Genomic DNA, 27,457 nt, shown 5'->3' on the forward strand with positions numbered 1-27,457 from the left:
GTAGGGCCAGGTCTTGATACCAAAATGGCGACCTCTGGGAGAACTCACACTGATCAATATTCTCTGGGGCCTATGCCACCAATGTCCTTGCCTCCACAGTGAACCACAGCCAACCCCTGACTCCCCAGGAGACCCTCCAAGACTTATAGGTAGGTCCAGCCCTGGCTCCTATTGAGTTACTGCTTTCTGCTGGGTCCCTGTGTATGTGAAGCCTGTGTGAGCCCTCCAGGAGTGGAGTCTATGTTTCCCACAGTCCTGTGGAGCTCCTGCACTCAAGCCCCACTGGCCTTCAAAGCCAGATGGTCTGGGAGTTCCTCCTTCTGATGCCAGACCCTCAGGCTGGGGAGCCTGACGGGGGCTCAAGATTTTCACTCTTGTGGGAGAACCTCTTCAATATAGGTATTTTCTAGTTTGTGGGTCATCTACACAGGGGTATGGGATTTGATTATGTCATGAAAGCACCCCTCCTACAGTTTTGTTGTGGCTCTTTCTTTGTCTTTGAATGTGAAGTATCTTTTTTGGTAGATTACAGTCTTTTGTCAATGGTTGTTCAGCAGTAAGTTGTGATTTTGGTGTTTTCATGAGAGGAAGTGAGCTCAAGTTCTTCTTCTCTACCATCTTTTCCGGGATTGAGGGGCTGCTCTTATTTTGGATTCTGGCTGTCTCTTTCCTCAGCGTGTGTTGGCTGTTATCCCCTTGATACAGCATATGCAGGTGCAGTGGCCCTTGTGCACTCTGGGGAGAGCGGGGGCAGGACTTGTTGCCTGCTTGCGGGTCTGCTAGGGGCAGCTGCCATTCCTGCGCTCCCGGGACAGAGCTTGGCACCTGCTCACCAGTCTCCTGAGGGCGGCTACTACCCATGCACTCCTGGGACAGCACTCCTCTGGAGCCCAGGATGGTAGTGACAACTTGTGCCCGCCCCCAGAGTTCCTGTAGGTGGTGTCCTCTTGCCTGGGAGAGCTCACAGGGAAGGAAGCTCTTATGGTGTTCCCACCTCTCTCCTCGTGCACCCCCAAATAATGGCACCTTGCCTCTCCAGTGGGCTCTGCTTTCTTCTGAGTACCCCCTCAGTTGCCACAGTCCAGCCTCTTTAGGCTGTCTCTGCACATCCAACCCTGGTCCTCTTCCTGGGTCTGACCTCTGAAAGCTGAGCTTCAGCACCCAGCCCCCACCCACACTGACAGGCAAGCGTCTAAGGCTGGGGAGCACAGGGTGGCAGTGACAACCTTCTGTGCTCGTTACTCTCCATTTTGCCTTCCACAAACCGGTTGTTGCAGTCTCCTCCTAGGCTCCAAAGCTCCCCCTCCATCCAGGCTGATCTCCACACTGGTGAGGGTACTCACCAAGGTGCATAAACCTTTCTTCCTTCACAGCTCCCTTCCTGGGGTTCAGGCCCTGTCCCAATTCCTTTCTTTTTCTTTTTCCTTTGTCCTATATGGTTACATGGAGGTTTTCTTGCCCTTGCGGAAGTCTGAGGTCTCTGCCAGTGTTCAGTAGATTTTCTCTATGAATCATTCCACTTGTAGATGTGCTTTTAATGTTTTTGTGGGGGAAGGTGAGCTCCCTGTCCTACTCCTTTGCCATCTTGATCCTCCCCCAATTCCATCGATGCCATTTGTTTGCCATTGCTTCACGAGGAAAAATTTCTTCATAAAGAATTTTTTTTTTATAAAGATAAATGAGTGTGTTATTTCTTCAGATATCATAGACGAAGCAATGATTTGAAAAAAACTTAAAGATTCAGCTTTATTGGGGTATAATTGACAAAATTATAAGGTATTTAAAGTGTTCATCATGGTGATGTTTTACATTAGATCCTCATATCTTATTCATCTTAGAACTGAAAGTTTGTGCCCTTTTACCCACTTCTTCTTATTTCCCTCATCCCCCAGCTCCTAGCAACCACTTTTCTACTCTCTGTTTCTATGAGTTTGACTTTTTTTCTTTGATATCCCACATATAACTGGATCTCATGTAGTATTTCTTTATCTGGCTTATTTCACTTAGCATAATACCCTCAAGGTCCATCCATGTTGAAAATAGGATTTCTTTCTTTCTCATGACCTAATAATATATTGCACTGTGTGTGTGTGTGTGTGTGTGTGTGTGTGTACGTGAGAGAGAGAGAGAGAGAAAGAGGGAATATGCACACCACATCGTCTTTATTCATTCATTCATATGTTCATGGACACTGAGGTAGTTTCCATATCTTTGCTTTTGTGAATAATGCTGCAATGAACATGCCAGTGTAGATATTTCTTTGATATCCTGTTTTTATTTCCTTTTAAGTATCCAGAAGTGGGATTGCTGGATCATATGGTAGTTCTATTTTTTATTTTTTGAGGAACCTCCACACTGTTTTACATAGTGGTTACATCAATGTACATTCCCATCAACAGTGCACAAGGGTTCCCCTTTCTCCACATCTTCACCAACACTTGTTATCTTTTCAGTTTTAATGACAGCCATTCTGACGGGTGTGAGGTGATAGCTCATTGTGGTGGTGGTTTTGATTTGCATCTACCTGATGGTTAGTGATGATTACCTGATGATTTTGTGTACTTGGCCATTTGTATACCTTCTTTGGCAAGAGGTTTATTCAGTTTCTCTGTCCATTTTTGAAATCAGATTGTTTGGTTTTTTGCTATTAAGTTGTTAAGTAATGTATATATTTTGGGTATTAACCCTTTATCAGGTATATAATTTGCAAATATTTTCTTCCATTCAGTAGGTTGCCTTTTCATTTTGTTGATGTTTTCTTTTGCTGTGCAGAAGCTTTTTAGTTTGATTTAGTCCCACTTGTTTTTATTTGCTTTTGTTGCCTTTGCTTTTGTTGTCAAGTCCCAAAAAATCATTGCTAAGACTAATGTCAAGGAGCTTACCCCCTTCTAGAAGTTTTATGGTTTCTGGTTTTAAATTTAAGTCTTTAATCCATTTTGAGTTGATTTTTATGTACCGTGTGAGATAGGGGTCTATTTTCATTCTTTTGTATGTGGCTATCCAATTTTCCCAACACCATTTATTGGAGAGAGTATCTTTTCCCCATTGTATATTCTTGATTCTTTTGTCATAAATTAATTGACCTTATATGCATGAGTTTGTTTATGGGCTCTTTATTCTATTCAATTAATCTCTATGTCTGGTTTTATGCCAGTACTATGCTGTTTTGATTACTATAACTTTGTAATATAGTTCGAAATCAGGAAGTGTGATGCATCCAGTATGTACAAAATACTGTGCTTATATACTTCCTAGGAGATTCAGATGAATACTGACTGTCTTATTCAAGGAGGGTAAGAGCTAATAGCTCATGTCATATGATTTTTCAAAAATACAAATACATATAATAGCCTCAAAATGGTGAATGACACATGAGCTTTATAAATACACTGTGAGGGTTTGAAAGAAGTAGAGATTCCATCAAATAGGGAGAAAATGGGAAAGCTTTATAGAAAAGGCAAAAAAAAGGGTTACATGTGGATTTTCTGATGAAATAGTTTTGAAACTAGTTATGAGTTTTAGTTTATTATAGCAATTATTTATTCTTCAATAATACAATGACTGGATTAACCAGAAGAGGGGAAAGAAAGAGATTAACAAAACATAGTAAATTCTATTCCATTCTATCCAAAAGATGTTTCAAATTTGATTATACTTTTAGGTAAGAATATGGAATTCAGTCATCCTTTCCACAAAGATTTAATTAACATCTCTGTGCTAGGTGTTGAGGATACAGAGGAGACTAAGATATAGTTTCTGTCCTCAAGGAGTGCATACTCCAATAGAAGAGACAGACATGAAAAGAGATATCTTCTGTTCTATGCAATAAATGATATCAAAGTGGCATATATGAGTAAAGAAGTTTGGGGTTACAGTGGAAGGAAGCATGAATAAATAATTATGTTGCTATGACAGCAAGGTTATTTTCCTTTTTCTTTTCTCTAGTTGGAGAACATCAATTAACAGGCCATAAGGTGGCAGTTAAAATTTTAAACAGACAGAAGATTCGCAGTTTAGATGTTGTTGGAAAAATAAAACGAGAAATTCAAAATCTAAAACTCTTTCGTCATCCTCATATTATCAAACTGTAAGTATTTTTGCACTTGATAATATAAAAGAGAAACTGTCTTGAAATATTATATTTAATAATTATTTATTTTTAGTTAAACTTTTATAAGTATACAATTTTTTCATATTTATATTTAGCAAGTGTTAATTCATTTAACCTCATCACTCCTTTTTTGCATACTTCTGGTTTAGAATTAAAAGTCTAATTGTAAATTGGATCATCGCTAATATTCATGTTGAAGGTCATTTAGTATTTTGCTATTTCTAGATTTCTTTTATAATTATTTTCTAGTCACTTTTAATTAACATACCAGGATATTTTCTTTATGGAAAAGGTAGAAAGTTACTATTAAAGATTATCTGCCATAGTATTGAATATTATTTGCCAAACTGCAATCATTACTTTAATTACTGATCGTAAAGCCCTTAGGAAGGCAAATGAATTTTTTTCTTTTTGGATAAGACAAGTTACAAATTTAGAAGATAAGTAAATTAAGAGTTTAATAAATAAACTACGTAATTAAATTGAAAGATAAATAATAATTTAAAATCAACTAGATCCATAGAAAATTTAGACATTAAGTGTGCAGCAGTGTTCCTTTACATCATTTGAAGTTGTGTTTAATATTTATTGTGAAAATGTAATATGCTAAACACTGAAAACTGTCTTTACTTTTATCTTAAAGCTTGGATAGAGTTTAATAAAATAAATATTAATTTTATTGACTACCTGATAATGGCTAGAAACTGTATTGAGCATTTTACGTACATAATTTCACTTCATTCTCACAATAAGCATATAAGGAGTATTATTATCCTCATTTTATGGATAAGAAAATCGCATATCTAAAGAGGATCAACAACTTGTCCAAGGTTAAATAGCTAGTAAGTTGCAGAGCTAGTAGTTGAGTTCATATCTGATTTCAAATGCCATGCTGTTAATTTCTACTCCAGTACTGAGGAAACTGAAATGACAAGCAGTAGTATTAATATCTTTGAGGCTTCGTTTGCTAGGTCATTATAGTCAGAGGTTATATTTAGCCTAAACTTTGTTAGTGAGTAATCTTTAGATGTCAGCATTGATGGGGAACAACTTGATAACCCTCTAGAGGTATGTTGTTTACCTAATAACAAGGCTGCGTAGTAACTGTGGTAGGGAATAGTGCCCCCCCGTCCCAAGATGTCCTAATGCCCAGTGAGTATGTTATAGTACATGGCAAAGGAGAAGTCCAAGGTTATAGATGGATTTAAGGTTGCTAATCAGCTGACAAAAATAGGGAGATTTTCCTGGGTTATCTGGGTGGTCCGAGTGTAATACAATGGTCCTTAGAAGTGGAAGAGGGGATCATAAGCCAGAGGGAGATATTTGAGGATGGAAGCAAGGTCAGAGTGATGGGATGTGAGAAGGACTCAACTGGCTGTGCCTGGCTTTGAAGATGGAGGAAGGGGGCCATGAGCCAAGGATTGCAGATGGTCTCTAAAAGTTGGAAAACACAAAGAAATGGATTTCTTTTAGAGCCTCCGGAAGGCAATGCCGGCCTGCTATGTCTTGATTTTAGCCCAGTGAGGCATGTGTCAGACTTCTACCCTATCAGACTTCTTACCCCTATGTAAGATAATACAGAATACATTTGTGTTGTTTTAAGCACTAGGTTCTAAATATGGCAACAATAGGAAACCAATACAGTAGCATTCTTGAAATCCTTAACTGAATGGCTGATCCAGTTATTGCTGGGATTTGGAACACGCATTTATATATTTCTAGTATTTATAGTATTTTTGTAACTAGATACATTTATTGCTAGAGGACCATTGCAAATTAGTATGTTAAATGAGGGTCCCACTCAGTGTATCTTACCAACAGCATGAATATGTCACCGACTGTTCAAAGAATGCTTTGCTTGGGTTTGGTGTGCCATTGGGTGACCTGTGATGACTCCGTTCTCACATCACTATGATGAAAACTTCATTCTAACAGTAAGCTTCAGTGTCATTTGATCTTCATTTGAAGTTCACTTGATCATAAACGTAAACAGGAAATGAGGCCCCTGAAATTGTATGGCAGTACTTGATTATGAGGTTGTCATCTAGGACCTGTATTCTAGATAATCCAGAATATGTATATACAGGTTTTTAAAGATTATCATAGGAATTAAAATATCACCTATGAGTTCAGTTACTCACTCTCGTATTCTTTGTTTCCTTAACTTTAAAATGGGGATAACCCCATGGTGCTGTTTGAGGATTAAATGTGTTCTCACTGTTACAATGCCTGCTACTAGATGTGCATTGGCCCAGAAGCAGGAATGGGCAGCCTGCAAGCTGATTCCAGTCCTCTCATCATTCCGAATGATTTTCAGTTAACTGGAACAGCTCATGTCTGACTTCAGCTCCATGTTAGTAATGACTTTATTCTAGTTACTGAATGACTTCTAAGCTAAGTCTCTTTGCTCTTCCTTACTGAGTGGTCACGTCCTATAAGAGGAGAAAACTGGGAAACCAGACTAAAAATGTCATATGCCAAAGTGAGAATGGAGAAGGGAGAGATCTCTGTATTTTCCTTGTTTCCTGACTTCATCACTTTTAGAATGCCAACCCTGAAAGATCCCAGGGAAACTTTGTCCATTTAGGGTATGAGTTCTAGTTCCTGTTCTGTTCCTATAAACACAAATCAGATTTTGTCAATAAGCAGTTGCAGTTGTCATGAGGATTTAGACGCTTATGTTTGATGTTGTAACTACTAGTGTTTTCTTCCTTCCATTTCTATAATTACTTATAATTGTTTGATTTTGGTTTGATTACTTATATCATTCTGTTTTAGAATTATTTAATTATTTGCTGTTTTGTGAAGGAGTTATAGAATGTTCTCAGTATTGGTCAGAAGGTAATTGGCAGAGGTGAATTTAGTGTTTAAAGCTTCTGGCTTCCAGCCTTGAGCTTATCCATTCTGCCACATATCCTCTTTTATTGTGGATCTGAATTTTTTTTAAAAAGGCACCCATGTATTCTTGCTACACAACAAGCTTATTGACATAGCCTCTAACAGTGTTAGTGATTTAAACAGGGAGAGAGACCTGATCCTTTTACTGGTTTTGTTTTCTCTCTGCAGTCTTGGACTAACTGCCAAGAATAGTTTCCTTGCTACAGAATGGGCTTCTAGAGTAAGCAAGAAAGTTTGAAAACTAAATACTAAGAATGAAGGTTATATATTGCACAATTTCTCTATTAATTCCAATTGAAAAAACCCCGCTGGGAGAAAATTAAAAGGAATAAACAGGATTGAAAGGAAACTCCAAACTTTCCCATGAACTAGAATTTGTTGAAATGACTTTTGTCCTTGTTTTTCATTCCCCCATGGTTCTTAGGGAAACTTCATTTTAACTGGTCAAAGGATCAATACTTTCTAATTTGATAGAGATGGTTTTGCCTGCCAACTTTTAAAAATGTCTATCTTATCCGACCTACGGACAGCTTTTAACATTATTCATCACTACCACCTTGAAATGTTGTAGTCTCTAGGTTTCCATGGCACCACAGTCTTCTGATTTTCTTTTTACATTCTTGCCTCTTCTTGAGACTTTCTTTTATGGGTCCCTTGTTATCTGCCTGACCATTAGATATTGATGTATTTCAGCATTCTGAGCTACAGTAATCTTAGTGAACCCTTTTTGGATGACCTTATCTACTACCACGGTGTCATTTGTCATCTCTATCTTAAAAATTTACAAATCTATATTGCTTCTGAATTCTGAACACATTTATTGAACTGTTTATTGGGTGTTTCCATTCTGGAGTCACAGAGTCATCTGAAACTAAGTTGAACTTTTTCTCCCATATATACATATTTTTGTGCGTGAATGAGAATACCATTCACACAGCTTCCTAAGCCTAAAACTTGGGCATCGTATTTAATTCCTCTTCCCTCGCCCCTTACATATAATTGATCATTAAGTTCTGCCACTCTTAATCTTGAGTGTCCCCTAAATCTGTTCATTTCTCTCTGCTCTTATTGTCAGGTCACCATCTTCTCTTGCTTGCTATATTTCAACTGTTGCTTCTGCTTGGAAAACTTTACCTATATCTCCCTTCCTCTAGGCTTCCAATTCCAGCTTGTCCTTTAAATATCAGCTTTTAAATGCAACTACCTCTAGAAAAACTACTTTGCCCTAGTCCTAACACTGGGTTAGGTTTCATCCTCTCGGTCCTGGAGCACCCAGAATTTCAGCTTTTCCAAAGTCCTGGGCATTATATTGTAATTGGTCATTTTCTTATTAGTATCGCCACGAGACTGAATTCTTTAGGAGCAGAAGCTTTGTTGTTTCTTTTATTCAGCAAATTTTTATTGGGCACCTAGTATCTGATAGGTACTGTTGTAAGGCATTGGGGGTACAGTGGTAAAAGACAGCATCTCTGCCCTTGTGGAGTTTATGTTCTAGGGGTATCTAGCAGTTCTCGATAGTAAGTAAACAAATTAACCAGACTATTTTAGGCACTGATAAGTGCTATGAGGAGAGTGAAACAGGGTGCTGTCCTAGGGTGTGACGAGGAAAGAGGAGGTGCTAATTTAGATTGGGTTGTTAGGAAAGCTTCACTGAGAGGTAAGGTTTGAGCTAAGACCTAAAGGATGATAAAGATCTAGCCATTTGAAAATCTGGGGACAGAGTGTTTTTTTGTTGTTTTTTTTTTTAAGGAATTCCTTTATTTTTATTATTTATTTATTTATTTATTTATTTTTGGCTGTGTTGGGTCTTCGTTTCTGTGCGAGGGCTTTCTCTAGTTGCGGCAAGTGGGGGCCACTCTTCATCGCGGTGCGCGGGCCTCTCACTGTTGCGGAGCACAGGCTCCAGACGCGCAGGCTCAGTAGTTGTGGCTCACGGGCCTAGTTGCTCCGCGGCATGTGGGATCTTCCCAGACCAGGGCTCGAACCCGTGTCCCCTGCATTGGCAGGCAGATTCTTAACCACTGTGCCACCAGGGAAGCCTCAGAGTGTTTTTAAAGCAAGGGGACCAGCAACCTCAGAGTTGCTGAGGTTGAAACAATGTTCGAGTATTATAGGAAAAAGAAGATTGCTATAATGTCTGGAGTGGAGTGAATGACGGAAAGAGAGGTAGTTCATGAGGTCAAAGAGTAGACATGGACCACATATCATAGAATCTTGAAGACCTTGCTGATTTTGGATTCTGTTCAAAATGGGAAGCTTTCAGAGAGCTGGGGGAGTGACATGATATGACCATAGTGTGGAACGGATACAGAGGCAGACGTGGAAGCAGAGAGACCAGTTAGGAAGCTGTTGCTATGGTCCAGCTGACAGATGAATGGTGGCTTTAGCCAAGAGGTGGTATAGATTTGTGCTGTCCAATACAGTAGCCACTAGCCATATGTGACATAAATTTAAATTAAATGAATTAAAAATTTTGGTTATCTGGTCACACTATCCACATTTCAAGTGCTTAATAGCCACATGTGACTAGTGGCTATCGTATTAGACAGAGAAGATATAAAATATTGCCATCCTTGCAGAAAGTTGTATCTGACAACACTGATCTAGCTGGAGGTAAATCTGTCAATTCAATGTATATTTTGGAGGTAAAACTAATAAATTACTGAGGAAAAGAAAGGGAGTGAGGACCCTCCCCCCACTTTTATTTTTTTGCCTGAGCAACTGGGATTTTGGGTTTTGGCTTGAAAAACTAGGTGTTGATCATGATACCATGTTCTGAGATACGAAGAATGGAGGAGAACCATATTGGGGTACAGGTGGACATTAGTGGTCTGCTTTGGCTGTCCTAAGTTGAGAATCCCATTAGATATCCAAGTGGAGATGTCCAATACTATCTTTATCTCTCCAGCACCTAGTACAGCACTAGGTGTTCAGTGCTTACTTACTGCATGTATAAGGAAGTAAATGTGAACAAGGTCCTGATGATTCTAGGAGGACAGCAAAGCAAAAGAATGAAAGTGTAAAGAACATGGTGTGGTGGGAACAAACAGTCTGGTTTGTCTCATGCACAGAGTATGTATAGGGATATGGAGGAAAATAAGGCCAGAGTGTTAGCTTGTTGATCCATTCATTCAACAAATGGTACCATTTAGGTACTGGGGATACACCAGCAAACAAAAAGATGACAACAAAATTTCTGCTATTATGAAGCTCATATTTGTGTGTGTGTATTTTGTGTGTGTGTGTGTGTGTAGTGGGTGGCGTTGAAGAGATAGACAATAAATGCTATGTCAGTAAAATATGTTGTATGTTAGGCAGTGAAGAGGAGAGGGGATATGCATGCAGATATCTGGAGGGGGGAAATAACAGATGGTGAGAACAGCACATACAAAGGCTCGGAGGTGGAAATTGCTACAGGCAATAGTAGGTAGATCATAGTAGCAGAGTGATCTAGGGGGAATTGGAGTAAGAGATGTGGTCAGAGACATAAAGGGGAGCCAGATTGTGTAGGATATACTAGACCACTGTAAGAGCTTTGGCTTTTAACTCTGAGTAAAAGAGAAGCCATTGGCAAGTTTTATCCGGAGGTGTGATGTGACCTGACTTACGCTGAAGCAGGGAAATCAGTTAGGGATCAATTGCAGTATTCTGATTAAAAGAGATGGTGGCTTGGAATAGAGCATAGTGTGGAGGGTGTTAAGTAAGCATATTTTGTATATATTTTCAAGATAAAGAACAGCGTTTGCTGACAGATTAGATGTAGGTTGTGAAAGGAGAGAAGTCAAGGATGACTCCAAGGTTAGCTGGCGTGGGCAAATTAAAAAATGGAGTTGCCATTAATTGAAATGGAAAAGACTGTAGGAGGAACAAGTTTGAAGTGGGATGTTAGGTATCAAGAATTCGATTTTGTTTTTTTTGAAGTTGAAATGTTTATTATGCATCCAAGTAGAGATGCAAGTAGGTTATTTGATATGTGAGTCTGAAGTTAAGGGGAGAGGTATAAACCAGAGATAAATTTGGAAGTCATCAGCGTATAGATGGTATTTAAGATATTTAAGGCCCAAAGACTAGATGATGTCACCAAGGATGTGCATATAAATAAATAAGAATTCTAGGGATTGATCTCTATGGCAGTATGATGTTAAGATGTCTGGGAGATGAGGAGGAACCAGCAAAGGAGAATGAAAGTGAACAGTTAAAATGGTTGGAGAAAAACCAAGAGAATTTGGCATCTTGAAGCCAAGGGGAAAATGTGTTTGAAGAAAGAGAGATTATTAACTGTTCCTATACTGCTGAATATTGAGTAAGATGAGGCTGAGGAGGAAGAGCTAATTGTAGAAACCAAGTCCTTTAGTAGGTGGGGCAGAGGAATCCAGTGCATAATTGGAGGAGTTAGTCTTAGACAGTATATGATCATGGAATGAGTCATTGTGTGTGGTAGAGGAAAAGAGAGTTAGAACTGAGGAGTCAAGGAAGTTAGAGGGCATATATTGGGCAGATCATCTATATGGATATTTTGTTTACCCGGAATGATGACAGCATTAGCAGTGGGGAAAGAGACATTAAGTCAAAATGAGAGGGAGTTGATAGTGAGGTTGGTTGATGACTATAACAAGAAAAGGTATTGGGTAGTGTAATCTGGTGGCCTGCCCTTCAGAGACAGTGGGGTTTTTGAGGAAGGATTTCCTTTAGACCATAGTTCATTACTAGACTCTGGAAATTGGCCAGCATTTAAAATTTCATTGTGAGTTAATAAAATCTAGGCTGTGATCAGTAATGGCTGCTAATATCTCAAAAAAGAGACAGATATCCTACACCTGTGGCTGGAAACACATACCACCATCTAGTCTTTAAGAAGAAAATTAAAATCAAACTGAAATCTGATCAAGCCTCTGGATCCAACAGTATTTACTGAAGACTGCAATATACTCGGAGGAATCAGCAACTAAATTTATTAGAATTGCATCACTTTTCTCTTTTACCCCAAAGATGTACAAAGCAGAAAAGTGACTGAGAATTCTGTTACTGAATCAGATCAGCCTACAGTGAAGTGACACAGTGGGTGCTTCTGTTCCTCACTATTCATTTTATTCAATTAGAGTTTGCTGCCTGTTAGGATTGCTTTTATAGAACCATTTTTTTCCTCGAGTTCTCAGGGAAGATTCCCTTTTCGCAGTTCATTTGAAGTAGACTCAACCTTATTTGCCAGTTATATTAGTTTATTCTGTGTAAAGTGGGGTACCTTGTCATTTTTCATCCCAAAGACTAACGATGGCTATTATAAATATTTCTTCTGAAAGTCTGTAATCATTTTCAATACTACAGCTTTAATTTTTACTTTTTTCTAATTCTTTTTTTAATTGAAGCATAGTTGATTTACAGTGTTAGGTTAATATTTTACATTTTGCAAGTGTTTAATTTATACATGATGTGTCCTCTTTTAAAATATATAGTATATAGTTATGTCACCAACTTCCTGGTCATTTTTTCCCTCCTCTTTTATGAAGACTAGTAACCAGAACCGCCATTTAGAACATACTCTCTTTTTTGCACCTTAATAATAAAAGGTGCCCCATCTGGGTGGACTAATTACCAAAATGTTCCCCTGCTTCTGGCATATCCTGTGTCAAGGCATACTTTCTACAGGGGGGCATCTGGGCCACTTCTCAGCCCCTGCTTGTGCCTTCCACTGGGTGCCTTTAAGCCATGCAGAACTGCCAGCTACACTTAGCGGCTTTAAATAGCAACTCAGTGTAAATTAGATATTGCTCATGATCAACCAGATTATAAATAATTCTTTATAAATAAAGCAGAGTAGAACAGTTTTTCTTTTATATGTGTTAAATGCAACCTTCATTTAAAACATTAGTGTTATATTAACTTGTTTTTAAAGTTTTCAAAACTCTGACACAATTGTGTGTGTATGTGGAAGTTGTAGTTTTTTAGGAAAAATTTTATTTTGTCAAATAGAGCTAAGGTTCTTTATTGTTTTATGTGCTCAGCTTTGAGTGCCTAGAAAACGTACATGTATATTTTCACACACATAAACACACACACATACGTAAATACATACATCTATTTGATTTTTTATTATGGAAATTTCATAATGAACACAACAGTAAGGTGATGAAGCCTCATTTATCTGTCATTCAGCTTCAACAGTTATTAGTGTATTGTTTTATCTGCTTCCTCCTACTTTTCCCACCCCAAATTATTTTGAAGCAAATCCCAAATAGTATGTTTTTTTAGTCTATAAATTCTTCAGTATCTACTGTGGTAATTTAAAGGCTCTATTTTAATAAAACAAGCACAGTTCAGTATCACACCTAAACAGTTAGAATATTATGAACCATCCAGTCTGTATTCAGATTTTCTTGATTGTTTCATAAATGGTTTTTTTTTAAGTTGGTTTGTTTGAACTGGAATGAAAGAAAACAAGTCTATACAGTATAATTGGTCAATATGTCTCTTGATTTGCTTTTAATCTATACCTTCCCCTCCCTTTTTTTGCATTTCAGTTTTTGAGGAAAGGACCATTTGTCTACTTTATAGATTTTGCTGATTTGTATCCCTTTTGGTATCATTTTACCTTTCCAAGAATATTTTTCACTTATGTTTAAATATAAGCTACCTCATCTCTATAGACTACAAACAAATTTTTGTTTAAATGGAAAAATTGATGCTTAATTTAGTTGTTGAGGAATGAAGGATTTTGTAAACGTGAAAGGGGGGATCTGAAGGGAAGTCTATAAGCCCTAGGAAGTAATTGAGTTTTGTGAAGCTTCGTGTTTACAGCTCTGTGATTATTTTGATAGCCTTACATAATTTGCTGCCATCTTAAAATATTGTAGAATACTGGAATACCAATTTATAGCAAGAATGGATGTACTAGGTTGATTCTGGTTAAAGTAACATTTTTTATTAAATTTTTTCATTTACAAAAAAGATACCAAGTGATCAGCACTCCAACAGATTTTTTTATGGTAATGGAATATGTGTCTGGTGGTGAATTATTTGACTACATCTGTAAACATGGCCGGGTGAGTAACATGCTGTTTAGTACAATAAGCCCTTAAGCTAAAAAAGAAGAAAGTAGTGAGAAATAGCAAACCACAAAGGTATCTTCAGAGTCGGGGTTGCTTCTGTAATAATGTCTAACTAAACATACAGAGTATTAGATATATTTTTCCTTAAAAAGTACACCTTATGAAATACTGATTTTAGGAAATATATTCCACTTAATTGCCAACGCGAAAAGCCTATGCTTTTCAAAATGAAAAATCCGTTCCATAACATCATGTTGAAGCTTCAGTTATTTCCTTTTCTTTGCAATTTCACGTAAGTTCTGTTTTAGATTATGTTTTACTTGTTGATTCCCTGAAACATTGTGCACACTTAGTAATATTAATTGAAAATGAACTGCCTAGCAGCAAAGAAAAACCTGTTGATTGACATGTTGAGCTTGAATGGAAGTTTTTGGCTTGTTTGTCTCATTTGTTGAGAATTCTAGCACAGTTCTGATTAGCGTACTCAGTTATATTTAGGCTGATTATGAAACTAAAACTTTTGCTATGTCGATGTCCCAAATGTTCTTAGTGCAGTTTCTTTTATACCTGATAGGTTGAAGAGATGGAAGCCAGGCGCCTCTTTCAGCAGATTCTGTCTGCCGTGGATTACTGTCACAGGCATATGGTCGTTCATCGAGACCTGAAACCAGAGAACGTGCTATTGGATGCACACATGAATGCCAAGATAGCTGATTTTGGTATGTAACTCCAGGGTTGTTTAGAAGTGTGCTAGCTGCCTTTGCAAGTGTGTCAGTACCAACTCTTAATGAACTAAGAACTTTCAACTTCATTGATGTAAATCCTATACCGTGAAAAGGGATTAGTTGGGCAGTCTGCACACTCGCTTGCTCTATTCATTTAAAACCACTTTTTAAAAATGCAAGTATTTCTAGAGACATTCAGAGGGCTTGCGTCAAGGTAAATCCACTCAATCTGCATTGCTTCCTGAGGAAATGAGACTTAACTGTTTTTCTGTGAGGGCCACAAACTCCTTTGAAAATCTAATGAAAGTATGGGCACTTTCCCTGATAAATGCACTTAAATGGAGGTACATGAAAATTGGCACGCAGTTTTGGAGCGTTGTAGTCCTTCTGAATTGATCGAGGAGGAATGTCAGTGGACTATGGGTAACATGTAACAACTTGGTAGAAGAATAGGAGTTTTTGTTGGTGGTAAAATAAGAGAGTAAAATGTAATTTTTATGCACCAAACACTTTCTGGGATAAACATACTTGGATAGGGTGCCATAGTAGAGGAAAGGATTAGAAAGTGAGAGATTACAGAAAGAGATGAAAAGGTATCAGAGTTCAGCATTACTTATTTAAAATTTTTGTCCGTACCTTGTCTTTAATCTAAAAGCCAGGAAAGTCATTTTCCTATTTCTCTTCCTTCTCTAAATCACAAAGCTCATTTAGTGCTGTAGTTCAACTAGATTTCTGGTTCAATGGAATATTTTTCTATGTTGAATTAAAGCTTTCCAAATTAAAAACTTTTGGAACGTAATGTTTATAAGTTGGAGCCTATCTGATTTCTACTTAGAGATTTTTAAAAATGCCTTTGAAAGCAGAGTATAAAAAAGTAATAGTAGTCTCTATTTTCTTTCATTTGCAGAAGTGGGTAAATAATATTTTGATGCTTTTATGTTTGGAAAAGTTCATATAATTTAGAATAACCTCATATTTGTGAAGTGAATCAACATTCTTATTTAGAAAAGGAGTTTAATTTCGATCTTAGGCATGGTGTGCTTTGGCTTTTTTGTCATGTATGAGCACTCTGAAATGGAGTCTTTCTAGTCCAACAGATGCTTTCTACTGCTTTTTAAAATAAACATTATGATATGTGAGGCATTACAGACTTGACGTTTTTCCTTATGCATTTATCTATATTTAGTTTTAAACATATGTAGCACCAGGTAAACATATTACTCTTATTTTCAGGATTATCTAATATGATGTCAGATGGTGAATTTCTGCGAACTAGTTGTGGCTCCCCAAATTATGCAGCACCTGAAGTCATCTCAGGCAGGTAATAATATATCAGTGAAGAGTAAGCTTTTTGTAATGCTTTGTTCATTCTGATAACATTTAACTATAATATATTCTCTTTGGAAGATACGATTTTTAACATAATAGAAACATATTGTCCCTTTAATTTTTCTATTGTTGAAGAGAGATTACTTATATTAAACAATTTTTTAAAACATTTGATTTCGATTTTGTTATGAATGTATTTAAGGAGTTTTTCCACTAAAAATTGAAAAAAAAACTTGATTTCTTTTTTTCATTTTAGAAAATTGCATCTAGGAGAGCAAGCATTTGCTGCATTTAAGCTAGTGTCATTATTTCTTCTCAGACACAGTCCTTTAATAATTCTGTATGTACTCTTTTATAAAGCATACAGAGTATTATTTTTATGTTTTGTCTTTAGAAGAATGAGGTTTTCTGGGGGGACAGTATTGTCATTTCATGAAGTTAATTGCGCAAGAGAAGACTCTGTAATTATTCATGTAACTTACTCATTGGTACATTTTTTAAATGTTTATACAGATTGCAGTGATAAATTCAAGTCTTCTATGGTGACCAATGTCTGATTTTAAAAGTTTACAGAATTCTATGAGAGAAAATAAAGAAAAGGTATTATTGCAGATATAGCAGTTTGGACTATACAGCAAACAATGTAAATAATGGACAGCAATTTTTATTGAAATGGCGTGTATTTTTTTAATTGGAATTGTAGAGATCTACTTTGTTACCTCAGACTTAGGTTTGAGTTTGGTAATGTGCTATCAGGGGAATCTTAATAATGTAGAAAGGTGAGAGGAAAAAGGAATAACATTCTAGGCATAGGTTTTCTGGATAAAGGTAATCTTAGTCCCAGGGGCTACCAAGTGGTTAGAATGAAAGTAGTAGGTACCCAGGATAATGTGATACAGCATGAATACTGTGAAAGAGATTGTAGTAGGACTAGTTAGGTACTTTACTATTTCAAATATTCTTTAAAATAGGTGTGCCAGGCATAAACATTCTATTATATATGCATTTTCTTTTAATAGCTTTATGGTAAGAAGATTTAGCCTATACACTATATAGTATTGCTTTTCTTCAAGTTTCTGGTCATCCACTTCGATGTTTCTGTCAAAAATCAACCATAGAAAGTTTCATATTTTTTAGTCGATTAGTAACTTCAGTTTAGTTTGTGTCAAAAAAGTAAAAATACTATTTTCTCTTGGGAAATTTGAATAGTATTTGGTTAGACCACTTATTCTTTCTGGGGAACAACCATTGAGCGTTGGGGAGCAGCCACGGACTTTACTAAAGACCTTGGAAAGCAATACATATAGAGTCTATACTGTGTATATAGGGACATGTAGAAACAGGGTACACGTGGATGGGAAGTGGCACTTGCATTTCAGGTGTGTGTTCTCATCTTTTCCCCTAGGTTGTACGCGGGTCCTGAAGTTGATATCTGGAGCTGCGGTGTTATTTTGTACGCTCTTCTCTGTGGCACCCTCCCGTTTGACGATGAGCATGTGCCTACGTTGTTTAAGAAGATCCGAGGGGGCGTATTCTATATCCCAGAATATCTCAATCGCTCCGTTGCCACTCTCCTGATGCATATGCTACAGGTTGACCCCCTGAAACGAGCAACTATCAAAGACATAAGGTGAATAGTCTTTTTGTTGCTATTAAGTACATATTCTAGTATTAATATTAGTACCACTACCTGAATGGCTGCTTTATGTTATGCACTGTAACACTTGATTTTATACGAATTTTACTTTCCTTATTACATAAAGCTGATCCTGTCACTCAACTTTTAAATATTTCAGATTGTTTCCCAAACTTTTCAGTTTAGGTAGCAAAACATCCAAGGCCCTTCCTAGTAAAGGCTCAACGCTGTACCCCTTATATCAGAGCTTCAGCCACAGTGAACTTTTCCTTGTTCCTCAAACATAATGCATATTTTATGCCTCATGTCTTTGTTTATATTACTCCCTTTGCCTCTGATGCCTTTTCTGCATTTTTGGACCTGAAAGATTTCCATTCATCCTTTAAAATTCTGCTCACTTATCACCTTGCTTGTGAAATCACTTCTGATTCTCCTGGGCAGTTTTAGTTGCTTCCACTTCTGTGATTTCCACATTTTGTTCATGCTTTCATTCTTTCATTCTCATTCTGTATCTAGTTGTTTTCAGTGTATCTTTCTCCTCTCTTGTAACTATAAAAGGGTAGAGAGAGTGTCTTATCATCTTTGTATATACAGTGCTAGAAGGCCTAGAAATATAGTATACACTCAGAAAGTATTTGAATAAGGTTCAAATGGAAAAACAGGGTGAGAGTTATATATTTTACATACGGTTGATGAAATAAACCATAAAAAGTTTTGCTAAGATTTTGAATCCAAACATAGCTGCTAGTGGGTTTGCTGAGAAGGATTTCTTGTTATGTGAGAAACTTTGGAAAGTGCAGTTGCTGGCGTTACTGTGAATATGACCTTTATATATAGCACACACAAGTCAGGATGATTCATTGCCTTCTACTTTTTATTTATCAGTCATGTTTCTTAGAGGGTTTTTTGTTCTTACCTAACATTTCATCAGGTATTTATTTGCAAACGCATTCTTTTGACATCTTTCCAGAGTACTTTGCCTTGTCTTCATAAGCCAGAATATGACTCTTGGAATATTTAAATGGTGCCTGAGGTAGTTGTTTTTGTGACTGCTGCTGATCTCTTTTGCACTCCCGTTGCATTCGTGTACTGTTTTCTTCCCTCAGCCTCTCTTAGTGTTCCAGGCCTCATACATAAAAATGTAAAATTGTAAATTAGAACCAGATTTAGTTATGGAAATGGACTTAGCAGGGAAAAACTCTTTTGTGTTCATAGTCCTTTAGAATAAATAGTTCACTGAATTGGCTTTTCCTTAGAAAGAAAATTGGCTTTTCCTTAGAAAAGAAAATTAAGTATGCTAATATATATATACTTGCACCTGTTTGTATCAGCACATACATTTAGAATAGTAAAAGTACTGATTCTGTTATATTAAAACAGGTGTCTGTATATTTACAAGCTTTAGAAGAAAAATGTAAATAAAAGTCTACTAGGATGAGTTAATTTACACATATGTAGGTGGTATAAAATAGTGGCAACCATCTCTGTACTTAAAATAATAACTTGAATTTATAGTTTTCATCATTTTTTAATTTATCCATATTCTGTTTATTAATGTTTGGGAGTTCTTCATTTGACAAAATATGGTTCAACAGAGTTACTAATTATTGAACGATTATTGTATAACAGGCATTTTGCTAGATACTTGACATATTTTATTACAGTGATTCTTAATAGGTAACTATTATTATTCTCATTTTACAAACCATGAAACTGAAGCTTAGAAAGGTTATGTTTCGATTTATGTATCTGTTTGCCCCTATTAAATTTTAGGTTCCTTTAAATTAGGGACCAAGTATTAATATGTTCTAGGCATTGTGCATTTGATATGAACTAAGTTTTGAGTAAATCTGTATTTGTGAAAATTACCCAGCTAATAAGAGGCAGGCAGAAGTAGGGCTCAGAAATTGCCTGATTCAGAACCTGTACTACTTCCACTAATCCAGCTTGGCACACCAGTTCTATGACATCCATCCTTTCTCCAACATACCATGATATGGTATATTTCTCTCATGTTACCACATTCTGTCTTATAGTTACAGGCACACCTAGTTTTATTGTGCTTCACTTTACTGTGCTGTGTAGATACTGTGTTTTTTACAAATTGAAGGTTTGTGGGAACCTTGTGTTGTCAGATGATGGTTAGCATTTTTTATCAATAAAGTGTTTTTTAATTAAGGTATACACACTGCTTTTTTAGACATAATGCTATTGCAAACATAATAGACTACAGTATACTCTAAATGTAATTTTTATATGCACTGGGAAACCGAAATATTGGTGACTTGCTTTATTGCAATATTCACTTATTGCAGTGATCTGGAACCAAACCAGCAATCTCTCTAAGGTATGCCTGTATTTTTGTACAGATCTTTTTTTTCTTTTAAGATGGTAAGCTATTGGAGGTTAGAAAATATATCTCAGTATTTATTCGTTCATTTAATCATTTTTGCTTTTATTTATTTAACATCTACTCTGTTTAAGGTCCTAGGCTAGGTGCTGGGAATATATTGGTAGGCAAGACAGACATTGTCTTCAGGAAAATCACATCTTTAAGTGCCGTAAGCTTAGTATTACTGTTAATGTTATTGTGGTTAAAAGTGAGTGTCTGAAGTTCAACTGTCTAATTACAAATTCTGATTCTTTGTTTACTAGCTATTGGCTTATTCCTTATAACTCTTCATGCTTTAGGTACATCATATATAGTGGGATTGTTTGGAGGATAGTCTTAGGTTGAACCATATGAATTTACTATTTCTGTAGATCTAAACACAGTTGAATATTAGAAACTGCAAACATTCATCCTAATGTAATTAAAGCTTTTCGAATAATGCCCAGCATACAATATTAGCTTATTAATATTATTTTAAAGTGAATATATAAGGACCTTTTAGCTGCACTTAAAGAAGTTTGCACACATTGTGAAGTTTCTAAAATTTGATTGGTAGTCATCATAACTCATTTAGTCTTAAGTCATATATCAAAATCAGGTACTAGGCAATAGTGACAGAAAGACATAATTTCTGGTGGCTGTGTAGTAACCCATATGAAATGAATTGATTTTGTCTCAGGTGAACCTTCATAAACATCCTGGTTACTGCTTACCTTGGTCAAGTTAATTTAGAAATTGACTCCTGAAAATTAAAAGCTGGAAGTATGGCTTTTTTTTTTTTTTAACATGTGGAGTGTTGCTTTATTATTATAATTATTTTTTTTAATTGAAGTATAGTTGATTTACAAGGTCATGTCAGTTTCAGGTGTACAGCACAGTGACTCAGTTACACACACACATATATGTATATATATGTATGTATATATTCCTTTTTGGATTCTTTTCCATTATAGGTTATTACAGAATACTGAGTATAGTTCCCTGTGCTATACAGTAGGTTCTTGTTGCTTATCTATTTTATATGTAGTAGTGTATATATGTTAATCCCAACCTCCTAATTTATTCCTCCCCCAGCCCCAAAGTATGGCTTTTTAATCGGCACTGTTATTATTATGAAGAACTGTGGTTCCTTTTCTGAATTAATTGGAAATGAAAATTTAGATTACTTCTCTATTTATTTTTTTAAACATTTATTGGTATAATTCACATACCATAAATTTGCTTCTTTAAATTGTATGATTAAGTGGTTTTTAGTATGTTCACAAAGTTATACAGTCATCACCACTGTCTAATTCTAGAACATTTTTCTCATCCCCAAAAGAAACTCTATACCCATTTCCTCCTCCTTGCAGCCCCTGGCAACCACTAATCTACTTTCTGTCTTTATGGATTTCCCTCTTCTGGACATTTCATATAAATGGAATCATATGGCATGTGGCCTTTTGAGTCTGGCTTCTTTCACTTAGCATGATGTTTTCAATGTTCTTTCATGCTGTAGCATGTATCAGTACATCGTTACTTTTTTGCTTGAAAAATATTCCATTGTTTAGATATACTAAATTTTGTTTATCTGTTCATCACTTAATGGATATTTGAGTTGTTTCCACTTTTTGGCTCTTTTATAATGTTGCCATGAACATTTATGTATAGGTTTTTAAATGGTCATATGTTTTTATTCCTCTTGCATAGATGCCTAGAATTTGTAAGTGTTGTACGTTGTTGTTGCTCTTGTTTGTTAAGTGATTTTATTGAACTAATTCCATTAAGTCTATATTCTTTGTCATGGATGGCCACTGAAGTCTCTGCTTGGTTAGCTTAATGGTCAGCTAATTATTAGACAAAGCTTTCCTTAAAGGCCTTGATCTAATAAGTCTCCCAGCCTTTGCTGAGGGACTTCGTGTGCATGTTGGGGTGTGTCTTCAGTGCTTTAATGAAAAGCTCATAACTCTGCATTAGTCTTCATTCCTGCTAGCACAGGGCCTCAAAGTCAACCAGTGATGAGAAATCAGGGCCTTTCTTGGAAATGAACACAGCCCTGCATTTGTGAGTCCCAGGATTATATAAGAGTATTTCAAGGACCCCTATGGAATTTATTTCCCTAACTTTTCCTTTTTAGTTTTTTGACGAGCTTCTTGTTTGCTCTAACTCTTATTGTTGCTTTTAGCAGCTGGGATGTTAGACAGTTGCCATTGATTGTTTTTGACAAATGTTCTGGGGAGAAGGCTTTGTAGAGGGAGCTCTGAGTCAGGTCAGATGAAAACAGGGCTTGAGTGTAGAGGTTTCCAGAGATCTGCCAGCCGTGTCAAATAATGACAGTTCTCTTGGGATAGGACTTTTGGAGAACTCTAAACCTATTCTTCTCCCCATCCCCCCACCAGTGGTTGCTAGATGCTGGTTTTTGGGGCTACAATGATTGTGAGGCTGTTGGTTTTCAAGGCTACCGTAGAAATGGGGAAAGGAGATGGATATGGAGTAACTTAACACTTTATTGACTGGGGGATTTTTGCAGAAACTAACACCTGTGGCTGTAATACGTCTCTGGTCAAAAATGTGTTAAAGTGTCACAGATCTCACTGTTCTTACTGAGACTCGGCCAATTTTTTAAACAAACACTCCTCAGATTACTACAGGCCTTTGGTTAATTTCCAGAGTTCTGAAAAAGTTGATTTTGACAATTTTCACTAGTAACCTCATTTCTGTTATGGAAGAATGAATTTTTGGAGTTCATTCAAAAGTGTTCCTCTTCCCTATTTGTCATTGATATTTTAAAAACGTTAGATGTGTAACAATTTATTTTTTTCTATTATTTCTTTTGAAAAAATTAGTATTCACCAGTCATTTTTATTACTAAACATTTAAGTGCTTATTATTATCATGATATAGCAATTAAACACATGAATTCATTTTTGACTTCATTGGCTATTCATCATTTATTCTGCATTTATTGAGCATTTACTCTGTACTGGGTCCTGGAATGCAGGTGAATAAGGCATGGTCCCTGTTTCAAGGAGTTCCCAGTTTAGTGGGGAGGATTAAGAAAATAAACTGTAACAACTATAAGAAAGTATGAGTGTTATAATAGCATCATCTACTAGAAGCTGTAGAAGTTTCATCTCTGTGTATATACTCAAAGCCTGGCACACCATCATTTCTCACTTGGGCTATTGCACTAGCATCCTCCTCCTCATCCTCATTATTACTCTTATCTTTTCAATTCGATTTCTTTATCACAAGCAGAATGATCTTTACAGAATGCAAATTAGATCATGTCATGCCTGTCTCCTTAAAATCTTTCAGTTATTTTCATCACCCATAGGTTCATCCAGAAACCTTTTTTATAGCCTACAGCTGTCAGAAATACCTGATATCTTTTGCCACGCCAACCCGTAACTCATTATGATTTCATGAGTGTGGCCTCAGTTCAGTTCCTTGAACATAGCAAAATTTTTTCTTATCTCAGAGTCTTTGCATATATTGTTTCTTTTGCTGGGGATACCTGTTCCCCAGCTCTGCTTAGCTGACTTGTAGTCATTCTGGTATCTGCTTAAGTATTACTGAGAGTGGCTTCCTTAATCACCTACCTCCCATTCTGAATTATATACTCTTATTTTACCCTGTACTTTTCACTCATAATCTTTATCACAGGATTTTTATATTTGTATATTTGTAACTATATATTCATTTTTGAGAGTGTTTAATCTGTATTCAGCTAGAATATAATTTCTGTGAGAAGGAGTGTGCCTTTTTACCACGGTTATGTCCTTAGTAAATATTCATAAATGAATTAGTCAATAGAAGGCATTCAGGTAAAATATATACTGAGCTAAATTTAGCTTAGGGAGTGCCCAATTTACCATGTAGCAATGCTTACACAATCTTGAAGGAATAGTACATGTTAGTTAAATGAAAAGGGGTGGGATATTCTAGGGTGGCAATAGCAACATCATGTGCAAAGGCCCAGAAGAGTGAGAAAATAAGATCTAGGAGACTGGTTCTCAAACATTTTGGTTTGAGTACCCCTTTACAGTCTTAAAATGGAGGACTCCAAAGAGTTTTTTTTAAAATATAGGTCGTATTTATCAATATCATATTAGAAATCAAAACTGAGAAATTTTAAAAATATTTAATTCACTTAATAATAATAAACCTACTACATGTTATTCTGAATAATATGTCTCTTTTGAAAAATAACCTTATTTTCCAAAACAAGAAAATATGGTGACAAGAGTACCTTTATTTTACATTTTTCAAATCCTCGAAATCAGAGACAGCAGCTAGGTTCTCATTATCTGCTTCTTCAGTCATCTGTTGCAATATGTTGTATTAGTTGAAGTCTAGGAAAAATATCGGATCCCAAATAAGTAGTGGGAAAAGGGAGGAACATTTTCATAGCCTTCCAGATAGTTACAGATATTTTTCTTTGATATTAAACCAAAGCTTAACATGTTAATTGCAATATCAAATAAGAAAACATATCAGTGAACTTCTGTACTTTATTACATTAAAATCCACTGGTCTGTTGTGCATTTTGAGTGGCTCTTTTGCCCATGTATGATTCTGTGACATCTTGCATTGGTCATATGGAAAATATTGGGTTATTGAGGTAGACTGATGTTCCAAATGGTGACACATTTTATTATATAATATCAAATTACAGTCATTATCCTCTTCATGATAAAAGTAGAAGTCTTTAAGTACTGAGAAGCTGTCAAACTCATGGAGACAGACACAAATTATACAAAATTCTAACATTTTGCTTGAAAGCTTGAATTTTATGATTGGCAACAAATATTGCCAGTTGTTTCCTTTGACGTGACAGGCTCATTTCATTTATTTTTGAGAAAATGTCAGCCAAATACCCAAGTGTGAATAATCATAGTTATTCAAGAGCAGGGATGAATCAACTTACCCAGGGTCCCCTAGCTAGTAAGTGACTAGAGACCAGGTCTTTCTGATTCTGTTATATTGTATTACCCCATGTCTAAATTGTTTGGGACTTGCCAAAGCATGTTCTTACAATAGTGTATTGTGGTATTTTTCCTAGAGAGCATGAATGGTTTAAACAAGATTTGCCCAGTTACTTATTTCCTGAAGACCCCTCCTATGATGCTAACGTCATTGATGATGAGGCTGTGAAAGAAGTGTGTGAAAAATTTGAGTGTACAGAATCAGAAGTAATGAACAGTTTATATAGTGGTGACCCTCAAGACCAGCTTGCAGTGGCTTATCATCTTATCATTGACAATCGGAGAATAATGAACCAAGCCAGTGAGTTCTACCTCGCCTCTAGTCCCCCAACTGGTTCTTTTATGGATGATAGTGCCATGCATATTCCCCCAGGCCTGAAACCTCATCCAGAAAGGATGCCACCTCTTGTAGCAGACAGCCCTAAAGCAAGATGTCCGTTGGATGCACTGAATACAACTAAGCCCAAATCTTTAGCTGTGAAAAAAGCCAAGTGGCATCTTGGAATCCGAAGTCAAAGCAAACCGTATGACATTATGGCTGAAGTTTACCGAGCTATGAAGCAGCTGGATTTTGAATGGAAGGTAGGAAATTGTAGTATATGGAGATCATTTGTAGAAGCCATTTTCTGTGTAGTAAGCTGCTCTGAGCTGCTGAGTTGAGTACTAAGGTCAACAAAAAAAGTTGGTTTTGATTTAGATATGAATTTAGTGGTCTTGATGCTTCTGGCTGGTAAATCCCATTCTTTCCAATAAAGTACCATGTGCATTCAAAACAAAACAAAACAAATCTCTGTAAGGATGAAGAACTGTCAATGTTGGGGGCCTATGTATTTTTTAAATTATAGAATATCATTCTTGGCTGAGAAACAAAGTTTTAATCAACTTGAAATCTCTTGAGAAATTAATCTCTTGAATTCAAGAGAATTTAATCTCTTGAGAAATCTGTTGAAAACCTGTTTTCAGCATGCATCATAACAATAAAAAGTCATGTGTCTTCAAAGATACTATGTTTTTACTTTTCTCCTCCTTTTTAAGGGAGGGTTTTTTTCTTTTTGCCAGTAGGTGTAACAGCAAGTGGTTGATACAAATTATACCATCAGAACATATTTATTCAGTAAACAAATACTTTTCTGTAAGTTGAGAAAAATGTGTCTTATTTGGCTTGTTCTTTTAGTCCTTAGTTGCGGTATATTTTTCTTATTCTCAGCCCACATTTTACTTTTTTATTAGTGCTCAAATTCATTTCAATTCTATTTGAGTATATGTGGGGGAAAAATCAGTTTTTCATTTTCAGGTATCTTTTACTCTTGTTCCTTTCTTGAGGACTGTGAATGTACTTTTTTTTTTAACATCTTTATTGGAGTATAATTGCTTTACAATGGTGTGTTAGTTTCTGCTTTATAACAAAGTGAATCAGTTATACATATACATATGTTCCCATATCTCTTCCCTCTTGCGTCTCTCTCCCTCCCACCCTCCCTGTCCCACCCCTCTAGGTGGTCACAAACCACCGAGCTGATCTCCCTGTGCTATGCGGCTGCTTCCCACTAGCTATCTATCTTACGTTTGGTAGTGTATATATGTCCATGCCACTCTCTCACTTTGTCACAGCTTACCCTTCCCCCTCCCCATATCCTCAAGTCCATTCTCTAGTAGGTCTGTGTCTTTATTCCTGTCTTACCACTAGGTTCTTCATGACCTGTTTTTTGTTTTTTTTTTTTTCCCTTAGATTCCATATATATGTGTTAGCATACTGTATTTGTTTTTCCCTTTCTGACTTACTTCACTCTGTATGACAGTCTCTAGGTCCATCCACCTCACTACAAATAACTCAATTTCGTTTCGTTTTATGGCTGAGTAATATTCCATTGTATATACGTGCCACATCTTCTTTATCCATTCATCCGACGATGGACACTTAGGTTGCTTCCATGTCCTGGCTATTGTAAATAGAGCTGCAACGAACATTTTGGTACATGACTCTTTTTGAATTATGGTTTTCTCAGGGTATATGCCCAGTAGTGGGATTGCTGGGTCGTATGGTGGTTCTATTTTTAGTTTTTTAAGGAAACTCCATACTGTTCTCCATAGTGGCTGTATCAATTTACATTCTCACCAACAGTGCAAGAGTGTGAATGTACTTCTAACGGAAGAAAAAAATTTTCAAACATATCATGTAAATATTCATTTGACATGTTTTTATTTCATTATTTGTACATGGAATGAATAAACAAAATAATATTTCCTTAATACCATTTTTAAAAAAACAGATCTCCCTTTTCCGAAGCAGTTTTATTTAGTTAAAAAGGAGATGTTAATGTCTTTAAAATTCTTACTGAGAAATTTTTGGAAC

The 27,457-nt window shown here is 36.4% G+C and overlaps 1 protein-coding gene across 4 annotated transcripts in view; it reads left to right on the forward strand.

Moving 5' to 3' along the window:
- PRKAA2 (protein kinase AMP-activated catalytic subunit alpha 2) overlaps positions 1 to 27,457 on the forward strand; it is a 59,445-nt gene that overhangs the window by 28,524 nt on the left and 3,464 nt on the right. For 2 of the 4 annotated variants that reach the window (XM_068537983.1, XM_068537985.1), the window contains exons 2-7: positions 3,946 to 4,087; positions 13,956 to 14,049; positions 14,630 to 14,774; positions 16,014 to 16,101; positions 17,515 to 17,739; positions 25,182 to 25,686. In XM_068537983.1, coding sequence (XP_068394084.1) covers positions 3,946 to 4,087; positions 13,956 to 14,049; positions 14,630 to 14,774; positions 16,014 to 16,101; positions 17,515 to 17,739; positions 25,182 to 25,686 — 1,199 coding nt within the window. The remainder of the gene's footprint in view (positions 1 to 3,945; positions 4,088 to 13,955; positions 14,050 to 14,629; positions 14,775 to 16,013; positions 16,102 to 17,514; positions 17,740 to 25,181; positions 25,687 to 27,457) is intronic. The other 2 variants (XR_011073393.1, XM_068537986.1) reach the window with 2 other exon arrangements.

This window comes from Eschrichtius robustus, chromosome 3 (assembly GCF_028021215.1).
Source record: "Eschrichtius robustus isolate mEscRob2 chromosome 3, mEscRob2.pri, whole genome shotgun sequence".
Classification (NCBI taxonomy): Eukaryota; Metazoa; Chordata; class Mammalia; order Artiodactyla; family Eschrichtiidae; genus Eschrichtius; species Eschrichtius robustus.